This window comes from Acipenser ruthenus, chromosome 3, assembly GCF_902713425.1.
Source record: "Acipenser ruthenus chromosome 3, fAciRut3.2 maternal haplotype, whole genome shotgun sequence".
NCBI lineage: Eukaryota > Metazoa > Chordata > Actinopteri > Acipenseriformes > Acipenseridae > Acipenser > Acipenser ruthenus.
The window spans coordinates 34,628,023-34,639,805 of record NC_081191.1 but is presented as its reverse complement, the minus strand read 5'-3'; the positions used below and the strand labels follow the sequence as shown (position 1 = coordinate 34,639,805).

The window sequence follows — 11,783 nt, the reverse complement described above, 5'->3', positions numbered from 1 at the left end:
TGGAGGCTGAGTCGAAGGAGGCAAACTCTGGTGCACAGCATCATTGGACATATTGTTTATCGAGGGATGAATAAGGAACCGGCTATTTGATTGACGATTAGTCTGGTATTGGAAGTGCCTAACATATGCTTGACAGTTACGTGATTTGATCTAAGGCTAAAGTGAGTTCCTTGCCAGAACCATTGCTTTGCTTAATATGGTGTGCAGTTAGATGGTAGAAATAAAAAAAAATACATTTAGACCATTGATTGTTTCATAAAGCTTTATTGCAAGATGTGTTTACATAGTGCGGTTGAGGTAAGCCTAAATCTGATAGAATCCACTTTTTAAAAAGAGGTTCAATCACCACTTGACACAACATGGCACTGAAAGAGAGAGTCTTAGCACAAGTTCTGTAGATGAGAAAACGCTATTATCATTTGCAATGCTATTCAGTGAAAAAAAGGCTTCCTAAGGGTTTTATATGAGTTCAAGGTGGATGGATTGAATAAATCATTCTACTACCATAATTCAAGTTCATAAACGGAGAAACATAAAACAGAAAAAGCAATTACATTAAATCGAACATATACGAATCTCCCTTATCTAGAATAAGCAACACATCATCGATAATATCTTTTTTGACCATGCATGGCTTATTTTTCTCTTAAATTACATTTCACAGAATAACACTGCAGTTTAGCCTATTTTACACTATTCTACACAAAAACACAACAATATGAATAGTGACATTTACATAATTTTACAGCATTTGTCCTTCGGCTTTTCTGTCTAATTACTTTTCCATTCTATCTTTACATGTATTTTTTATTTTTTTTTTACAATTCTTAGTTCACAACAGAGGAAAAAATGTCTGAAGACAATGATTAAAAAAAATACAAATTCATCTCATGCTACAAATGGAATAAGAGGTGCTAGTATGCATCACTAGGTGTTTTCCAGTATTGAACATAAAGCCTGACCTCAAGGGTCTTGCTTTAGTTTAAGATAGGACAAATATAGCAGCCTATTTTACATTAGGTGAATTACACAGTAATGACAATACAGTGGAGTAATTTCTATTGCATTGCTATTAATAACCTAATTATTTAAAATGTAATTAAAAGCGATTACATAGTAATTACTTACTAACCAAGACATGTGTAGCACACTATACAGTAAATGTAAATGGGAAATGCCACTCCATAAGGCATTATCTTGTAAAGCATCTTAAAAGATAAAGGAAGACTTGAGGCATCATTTGTTATGCATGCATCAACTTTTGCAAGTGGAAATGCAAAGATTCTGGCTGACCTATGGAAGATGGTCGAATTTCCTACAGACTATGTATTTAGTGTTTGAAGTGATCATTTTCTAATACATATCTGACTGCATCCACATTTTTCTTAAATAATGATGACTAGTTACAGAAATGTCTTTCAGAAAGGCACTGCATTGAAACATCTGTCATGTTTAAAATGTTTATTTAATTAATTAAAATGTGGTCTTCCGCAATAAGAACAAGTCACAAAATACAATGGGTGCTCTCAAAGCGTTCTAGAACTAAAACCCTTACTGTAGTCGCCCAAGCTCAAAGCCTATGTCTCCCATGTTTTGGGGATTTTGAAGCGGCCTCCAAGTAAGCCTCTTTCTGAGCAGTGTGCACAACCTAGTATCCCATTTGTAGCATGAGTTATATACCTCCCACCTTATCCACTAAAACAAACTAACATTCTCCCACTGTTTCATGTTTACCACAGTATCACGTGAGGCCGTACCTGATGACCCTTCAACCCATTTGCAGCTATACTGCCTGGTAGAAAAAGTGCAGAAATGTAGACAATGTCAAGGTGACAATGTTAAAAGAATAATTCATCCTTTAAAACACACACACACACACACAAAACTGTTTCAAACACGATTTAGAAAAATGGATGAGGAACTTTAAATGAATTTTCCTTACACACTTACACAACTAAAAGCTGTACTAAACCAATGCTGTATTGACAGTGTAAAGAACCTTCTGTTCTGCAGTCTACCATCTTCTTTAAATATTCTATATAGACCTAGATACTGTATATAGTATACATGCTTGTGTGTGTGTGTGTGTGTCTGTAATAAGGTGCCGGTGTCCTATGTATACCAAAACCATAAAAAATGATTTCAGAAGTTTACGGAAATGTTTCTCATACTGATTTTGATGAAAGACTTTGCAGTTATCATAAGAAGTCATCTTATTCATACTCTGCATTACCAAACAAAAATGAATAATGACTATATATAGGTAGAATTAGGCCCTACACAGAATTGGGCCACCTGTATCTCTACTGTTATATTCCAAGCATTACTTTCCTGTTATATACCATCCCTTATAAAGTTTTATTTTTGGTCTGTGCTACAAAATGTGAGAATGACAAGAATGTGATCAGCAATTCTACGACTTAGGCCTACCGTCAGTATAAAACAAACTATATCCTTCACTTTTATTTATGTCCTGTCGCCTTGTTCACTTCTAAAACAATAACACTTGACTGCTCTCTTCCTTAAAATTCCCTGCAGTCCACAGCTCCTCAAACACCAAGGTGTGTTGATATCACATCACAGAAATCCTCAAGATATGACATACTGCAGTACTGCATACCCCCTATTCTCTCTCCACATGTTCTACTTTCCCCCTTTTAGATATACCTAATGCTTGATTTTCTACCCACTACAACTGTTTGCTATTTAGGACACAACACTACAAAAAGTGGCCAAAGTGTATTTTGGGGTAACCAGTGGCAACAGGCTGACAATTATTTTCAGTACAACTTCTTTTCAGTTAATGTATATATAATTTACCATTAAAGTTATTATTATTATTTGTTTATTTAGCAGACGCCTTTATCCAAGGCGACTTACAGAGACTAGGGTGTGTGAACTATGCATCAGCTGCAGAGTCACTTACAACTACGTCTCACCCGAAAGACGGAGCACAAGGAGGTTAAGTGACTTGCTCAGGGTCACACAATGAGTCAGTGGCTGAGGTGGGATTTGAACCAGGGACCTCCTGGTTACAAGCCCTTTTCTTTAACCACTGGACCACACAGCCTCCACAGACTTTCCTGAAAAGTCAATTTTGCAACCTTTTTATTGTCTCATGGTTACCTTTTTACTTTGGTTGCTTTGTTTAAACCCTTAATTAGTTATTGCATTATTTTTCTCTAATTTCACTGGTAATAACTAAAAAAAATGTTGGTCTCCTTCTATGATCATCTACCTACACATGCCTCTTTTTCGCATCTATTTTAATCTCTTGTCTAATCTGCCTGGCAATGGCCGTCACACATCCTCAATGCTGTGGTTTGCTACATCTATGGCCTTTTACTAAAAAGCCTCCTTGTCAACACATTTAAATACAGTATTATAAAACTCTCAAATGCGTTGTTATGTTGCTGTCAGAGTGGGCTTTTAATTACCGTATTTCTTCAAATTTAAGACACATTTTTAAAGCATTTTTTGCTTCTCAAAAGTAGCCTGCAACTTAGAGTACAGTACAGTGATGCGTGTATTAACACAAAAGACGTGACTACCTGAGTACACAAACAGCAACGTGACTGACTGCCAACAAAGACAAACAAAAACGTCACTGCCCGATCTTGAATCATCCATGACATACAAGCAGCCATTTTCAAAGAAGCATCATTAGATTCCTGAGGAATTCGAATTCTGCATTTCTAACAAACAGTACCAGACAGATCGGAAATGCTAATCAGACCCCCGTATTTTTCAACATGTCAAGCAATACCACACTTCACACACTGGGAGAAATGCAGGTGTGAGTAACCACGACTGGAAATGAGAAGCAGCACATAACTGTAATGCTCTGTGTGATAGCAGACTTCCACAAACTGCCCCCATATGCCTAATTGAGGTTGTATCTTTGTAAATGCATATTTATTTGATGTTTTATTATTTCCTCAAATTGAGGGTGGAAAATTTGGGCTGCGTCTTAAATTTGAGGGCATCTTAAATTTGAAGGAATACAGTACTTTGCAAGCACACTAATAAAGTATTGCCAACTGCTGACGGTAGTTACAAAAAATACTCTCTTTACTCAAATGCACTTAAGTCATTTACTCGTTAGTTCACCCCAAACACTTGCTCACAACTAAATGCTCATCTTTGTGTAGTATGAAAAAAAATCACATTATAGTGTACACGGTGCTGTATATTGTCAGACACACGTTTCATGCTGCGAACAGTAGCCTAAAAAAGCTGTAGACTGCATTATAACAGAGACAGGGTATGCTTGCCCTCAGAAGGCTGTTCTTTATACTGACAAAGTGCATGTTACAGCTACAAGAACAGGCCAAAAGTAAAGCCAACATAAACACAACTCATACAGGAACAATGAACTCAACAGGGGATTTTCTAATAACCAAATCAGTATAATCAAGAAATGCAATATGTTTTAACCTACAAAATACTCAAGAACAATCCTGATTTCTGTAACTGCCAAAATTTCTAGTGCTGAGCGGTAACAACCTTTTCAATAGCTCTTTATTATTTTTTATTTCTTAACATGAGTCGTACAGTAAATTAGCTCAAAGACGATTGGGTGACAGGAGCCTGAAGAGCAGCCAGCTGGATGGAGTTGCCATAGCATTGGTTGACCCAGGTGCTGTACACATTTCTGGACTCAGCCTCTGGAAGTCTCTTCACACCTGCATTTCAGAGGTGCTAAGTCCCAGGGCTTTGGCCTCTTCTGCCGTCAAGCCACTCTTAAGTGTTCGTCTTACTGTGAAAATAAAAAGAAAATATAAGGAGCTGACTCGGCATATTAAACGTTGCATTGTTACACACTTTACCATACATCCCACAAACTATTCTGTCACACATTTCCCCCCTCAGCTCAAACATATGGTTTGCAGCGACTTTTGCTCTATTACCTCTATTATTGGATGCTTGAGGTACCTCTCTGATAGCAAACAGTAAATATAGCAGTAACGTGTCCCAGTTTTTCCTGTCCCTATCTGCTACCTTTTCTAACATGCGTTTTAGGGTGTGGTTAAACCGCTCAACTAGACCGTCTGTTTGTGGGTGATACCTGAGGTGCAAATGGAATTTATCCTCAATAGCACACACAACTCTTTAATTAATTTGGAGACAAAAGGAGTCTGTTATAATTTCCTTAGTTTTAGGTCTGTGTAATTGACACTCCGGACAGGAAGCACAAAAACCCTGTATTTCTTTGTACAGACCTAACTAAAAGAACCTTTTCAGCACCCATTGCATTGTTTTATCTTTGCCGAGGTGTGCACCAAACAGATGGCTGTGTGCAAGCCTCATAACAGTAAGCCTATGACTCTGAGGAACCAACAACTGTTCCACTTCAACCCTATCAATTTTAGTCACCTGATACAGGAGGTCATTTTTTACAATATAAAAATCCCCCTCCTCCTTGTGTCTCCCTTTGACTGCTATCCCATTAATTTCTACCAATCTTTCCTTTACATTAGCTAAGGTGGGGTCATTACGTGATACCAGTTTTGAGCTTGTGGTTCAAATTGTTCGATTTCACATACAACAGGGAAACCAAAGTTGTAGCACTTCGCGAATCAGCGAGAGCTAGTACCGCCTTCCCATTTACTTTTACTTTGTTCATGTACGCATGACTCCCTACAGCCACACTTACCATACTGCTTATTGCACAATAATCATTTTCTCCCAGGTCACATTACAATGGTTCTGCTTCCTTTGGACACCCTGTAGCAATGTGTCTGTATCTATAACATTTCTAACACTGATAATTTGTATACCTTTCATCAGGTTTCTCAGAAACAAACCTTTTCCCCCAGTCCCTTCACGGCACTAGACCACATTTCAGCGCCCCCTTTAAAACCAAAGTCTCGCTTACCCACTTTTCGGGTGTCAGAGTCCTTTCCAACAGCACAACTATTCCACACAGTAACAGTTCTTCTTGAGTACTTACAGAAATCTTTCAGAAACACCATATCTCACTCTACAACCTTCTCCCTGGTAGTCTCCCCCCTGAACTGGATTCGAGGCTGGCTTTAGACAGCCAGGACCCCGCCCTAACAAGACACACCTGTGTCCTGTTACACAATTAACTTCGGCCATTTTGACTATGGCCTTCTGGGAAATGTAGTCTTTTAGTCGACAGTCATTTTACCCCACTACACACAGTACCCAGTATACAGACAGTTATTTATTGTGGAAACAGGATTATTTTCATTCTGTTACTTATGTATGCATTGTTACACACTTTACCAGACATCCCACAAACCACTCTGTCACAGTCTATAAATATTAAGGTCTGAAGTATAAAAGCACGCTGCATTTCCTGTTTTCCAGACTTGGCATCTTCTGTGGCCAAGTCTATTCCCCAAACTGCAGAGTGAACTGAGCTTACCGGCATCCCATTTCACAGATATTGTACCACACCATTTCAACCACGGAATTACAATAGACTTAGATCCCTGCTCTGAAACTCCATGGTCTTAGAGTGAAAGTTTGTTGATTAAACCTGGTAAATGGTATTTGGTATTTGGTCTTTTCCTATGAATTATGGGTACTCATAACAAAGGACTTGAGACAAGAATAGTGAATAGCACTGGTTCAAGGTAAAATTCACAGCACTTACTTAACCTATTAGCTTTATGTCCTTTAACTAAGAATGGCACGTCTTCAGGATGTCTTATGTTTAGCATAATGCAGTCACATGACTAAACAAAACAGTCAGGGACTTGGACATGAAGGCTTCAAAAGACAACTTAGGTTGCCAGAACATTTTACACTATATAAATTATTACATCAATCGGAACAGCAGACATTTCCAGTGGGCTATGGTTCCTGAGTGCTGTAGCCTACCCAGCTTGTAAATTCTACTGATATATGCACAATGTGAATGTGATATAACCCAGGTCCCAGAGATGAAAGAAATGTACCTTACACAGGGACAAGAGCCAACATTCCACAGATTCCTGTAGCTTTTAAATGCTGCTTGCATGTGTTGAATGCTGAAAAATGTAAAACTGGTTTGTGGCCAGAACTAGAAAAATCTAATAATTCTGAATATTAAAATAAAATTAAAAAAAAACAGCAACACCACTGTGCCACTCTTTTACAGCTTAAAACACATGCAAAGCTGGACTTCAGCATCTGGGATTTATCTTCATAGATATTACTGGATGGTTAATCTAAGATCTGATGCTGCACTTTTAGAACAATCAAAGCCAGTCCCACAGTAAATCATATCTATTTATAGAAATAAACATATTTAAATACAGCATATCATGTGAATATACATTTTTTTATACATTACAGCAAGTGCTTTGGCTGGGAAATAGCCACCTGGCAGAGACTAAGAACATGTGGACTTCGGTGGGGCCCACATTAAGTCATTTCTGCTCTGCAGGCAGGACCACAGAGACAAAAAGATCAACTGAATGACAAAAAAAGGTTTAATCTATGTGCAAGCCACCATCAGCATTCAAACACATGGAAGACAAAAGACAGACCTCTAATCAGCACAAGAAAAGAACAAGACAGGCCCACGTTGGTTTCAATTTGGACACATTGTTTTTCGTCATAAATTGTTTTTTTCTTTCTTTTGGGCTTCCAGTTGGACACCCGCTAAGCAAAAATCCCTGTTACTCCCAACCCCAGAGGGCTGATGTGTACTGTTGCTGCTGGTCTGCCTTAATGAGAACACACAATGCAAGGAATGCTGCTCAGTTTATAAAAATCATTCAAATAAACAACCTGTCCTCTTCTAATTGAATATTTACAGTGCTGCTTAGGCAGCAGGCCCCTACTGAAACAAACACATATACAACTACCTTTGCTTCACTGCTTATTACATCTTTAAAATATTAAACCCAGACAGAACAAAATAGACTGTTTTATGTTAATTAAATTAAATACAGACACCTATTTTTTCATACTTTCATTCTTCTTGTCTTACTGTAGTAGCCGGTAGTAATGAATTACAGAACCATTATAATGTGCCTGAATATATCTTGCATAACATTTTTTTTTTCTCCAGAATATAGTGAATTGGATAAGGGTTACATTGGAGATCCATGAACTGATATTTCCTATCAGAATGTGAATGAGTGCTTGGATAGTTTTTTTTAGACGATTACAAGACAGTCCACGCGATGCACGGTTCTACGGTTCCATGGAATCATACAAAAGTAAACAAATGCATCACCCTATAGGTGTCTGATGGTTATGGTTATTTCTAAATGATAGTTTAAATACTTCCCTAAATCACTACCCTAAATCCTCTTTTGTGTTGATATCTGATGTTCACATGTATCTGTGGTGAAAGTTTCCTGACTTACATGATTTCCTGTTTGCTCTTGACCGCTTTCTCTCCCTAGGCACGGCTCGTTGGCTTGGCACTTGCGTGGCGGACTTAACGATGCGGTCCATGATCTCGTCCGCTGCGTCGTCTGTAGCGTTGGGAGAGTCGTCGTTCACCGGATTGCAGGACCCGACACGGCCTGTAATTAAGCAAAAATAATACATACATAATAATAATAACGCATTCATGATAAACAAGACGCCACAGAAATAGTACCTGTTTCTATTTCTATTAGAAACATGTCTCACTTTTGAACATTCCTGTCATTGAAACCATTAAAACAGAGACACCTGCTGGGTTGTGCCACAGCTTTTCTTAACTTTGAATGTACTACTGACTGGCCTAAGGCATATTGTATTCAATTCTGGATTGACTCACACCTATCTGGAATTTGGTGCTAGCTGAGCTCTTTCAATGACATTGTCTTAATGGAGATATCTATAACCAGGATTAATGAAGCATGCAATGGTGTCTGTCTGAGCTAGGGGCCTCTGTCCTTTTTAGTAGTGATTGGATGTACTGAGCAAAGTATAGTTCAGTAGTTCTGTTGTTCGCCTGGGATATGGAAATTCTTGATATAAAATACAGACACATTTTATATTATAAAATCTAATAACTGTTATAAAAACAAGATACAAATTTCGGAACCCCACAACATTAGGTTATTATCATAACATTGGTTCCCTGAAATATAAATGTAACCATTACCGTATGGGTGTTTACCTCCTAACGACCCTGAACCTGAATAGATATATCAAAGCTGTACGCAGTGCCTGTGACACAGTCATGCCCGCCCCCGAGGGCATATAAGGTCTGCCCACACAGATCATAGCATCATACAGAACCCCAGTAACGAGTAGCATCTATGTTTATGTTGTAAGGGTCGACCCTGGAGCCGCCCTTAATATAGTTCCAAAGCCAGGGTTTTGCGGATCCATGACATTCAGTCTGTAGAACCTCATAAAGGTATTGGAAGTAGAAGTAGCAAGTAGCATTGCAAATGTCTGTGACAGATGCACCCTGGAATAAAGCCCACGAATGGGCAGTGAGCTTTTCTGGAGGAGGCAAGTTGGCTTGCTCATGGCAGTCGTGACTGTGTCTGTTATCCATGTAGACAGACTATTTAGACAGGGTTTGACCATGGGACTTCGCTCCATAAAAGACAAAAAACTGTTTGGACTGCCTCAAATTGTTCATCTTGTCAACATAATACGCATATGGAGCTGCTGCTCCCTGTCAGCAGAAAAGAGGTGGTTGGAAAGCCTCCAATTCCACGGACTGGTTGACATGAAATGCCGAGATAGTTTTAGGCAAAAAAGCAGGATTGGTTCGGAGCATTTGCCCCAGAGGTAGGCACCACATCTGAAAGACACCCCATTTACACATTTATGCTGCTCTGACATTTTGTAGGGTGTCAATTACCCTATTAAACAGACCTAGATGGCTTAAATGAAGCCATTCAGGGGCCAAACCCAAAGCTGTAGGCTCGATGGGTTGGGATGCCTTAAGGTCCCCCGCGCCTGACAGAGCAGGTCATGGCTTGGGCAGTCTCCACGGCTGGCCGCTGAGGTAATAATAATAATAATAAATAATAATACATTTTATTTGGCGGACGCCTTTCAGGATACTCAAGGACATCTTACATTAAAAGTAGGTATACATAAAATCAAGTGCAATCCATAGTCATAAAATCAAGTGCATCAATCAACAGTGCAATTTAAAATCTAAAAACTAAAATCAAAAGACCAGGCAAAACAGGACAGATAAAAAGTGGAGGGAGGGGTTGGGTAGAGGATATGAACCTGATTTAGGGTAAGGGTTTAGGTTTAGGGGGGTAGGGTTGGGAATAGGATACGGACTCGGTTTAGGGTAAGGATTTAGGTTGGGGGGGGGCACATAGGGATACTGGGAAGGCACAGGGGCGGTAGGACAGAGTCAAACATAGACCGTAGATTAAAGGTCATAGGCTTCCTGGAAGAGGTGTGTTTTCAGGAGGTTTTTGAATGAGATGACTGTGTCTGCATGTTGTATGTGTGGGGTAAGTGCATTCCAGAGCCTGGGTGCCGAGCAGCTAAAGGCCCGGGCACCCATGGTGGAGAGGCGGAATGGAGGAGTAACAAGGAGACCAGCAGAGGAGGAGCGGAGGGAGCGGGAAGGGACATAGACTGGGAGAAGGTCATAAAGGTAGGTGGGTGCCAGGTTATGGAGGGCTTTGTAGGTGAGGAGGAGTGTCTTAAAGTCAATATGGTATTGCACAGGGAGCCAGTGTATTAGAATTGGTGTGATGTGTTCAGTTGATCTAGTGCGGGTGAGGATTCTGGCAGCAGAGTCACCATCCCGCTTCCTTCAAGTGGAGTGGATGTACCAGGCAAATAGCCCCTTTTTGCAGCAGAGCTCTCATCTCCTGAGACAATACCGCAGCCTCGTGGGTTTATGACATGTCGCCTCAAAAGGGAGGGGGACCGTGTCTGAATTATTATTATTATTATTATTATTATTATTATTATTATTATTATTATTATTATTATTTGTTTATTTAGCAGACGCCTTTATCTAAGGCGACTTACAGAGACTAGGGTGTGTGAACTATGCATCAGCTGCAGAGTCACTTACAAATACGTCTCACCCGAAAGACGGAGCACAAGGAGGTTAAGTGACTTGCTCAGGGTCACACAATGAGTCAGTGGCTGAGGTGGGATTTGAACTGGGGACCTCCTGGTTACAAGCCCCTTTCTTTAATCACTGGACCACACAGCCTCCCTTGCAGAGAATAGCCAGTCTGAACAGTAGTAAGCATCCAGATGTCTGTGGTGCACTGACACCAATATTCCAGATGGCTCCCTAAAAAGGGGCCCTGTGGCAGCAAGCTCTTATGGCTGCTGCTGGGCTTATGGCTTAGTCTGAGTTTTTTGCCTCTGCGCCTGGCGGCCGGTTATGAAAACCACCTCTGGCCATAGTTGCAGCCAGCTGTGCTGGTCTATGAGGCTGCTGGGACCTTTGGCACCAGTTTGCCACTGGTTTGTGCACTGGTGGTGATCGTTTGGGAAGCAGACTCATCAACTCGTTTGTGGACACCATGCTCAGTGAGAGCGCTGTAGCATCTCATGCACTGCAGGACCAAAGGTATGCCCCGGTGTAATGGGGGCATCTAACAGTGATACTAAATCAACATCAGGCAAGCATGCCTGGGAAAGCCAAAGTTGCCTTCTTGCAGCTCCCAAAGCAGCCAGATTCCTGTCCACAGCCTGTCTGTTCAATTTGGAGACATGCAGCAGGTTTTATTTCACCAAACGCAGCTCCTCTAGCTGCTGTGGTCAGGGTCTATGATTCTCCGAAAGCGACTTCAACAAACAGGCCTGGTAGGCTACCAGTATGTTTTTGTAGTTACCCATCCACGCAGTGAACCTCAGAGACCTGACAATATTTATTA

At 40.2% G+C, this 11,783-nt stretch overlaps 1 protein-coding gene across 10 annotated transcripts in view; it reads right to left on the bottom strand.

Annotated features, from left to right (window-relative positions):
* Positions 1 to 244: 244 nt before the first annotated feature.
* The window catches only part of LOC117394649 (FH1/FH2 domain-containing protein 3-like), a 262,112-nt gene continuing 250,573 nt past the window's right edge, over positions 245 to 11,783 (bottom strand). For all 10 annotated transcript variants that reach the window (XM_059012819.1, XM_059012820.1, XM_059012823.1 and 7 more), the window contains 2 exons: positions 8,331 to 8,492; positions 245 to 4,759 (listed from right to left, as the gene is read on the bottom strand). In XM_059012819.1, the coding sequence (XP_058868802.1) occupies positions 4,680 to 4,759; positions 8,331 to 8,492 (242 nt within the window). In that variant the 3' untranslated portion in view covers positions 245 to 4,679. The remainder of the gene's footprint in view (positions 4,760 to 8,330; positions 8,493 to 11,783) is intronic.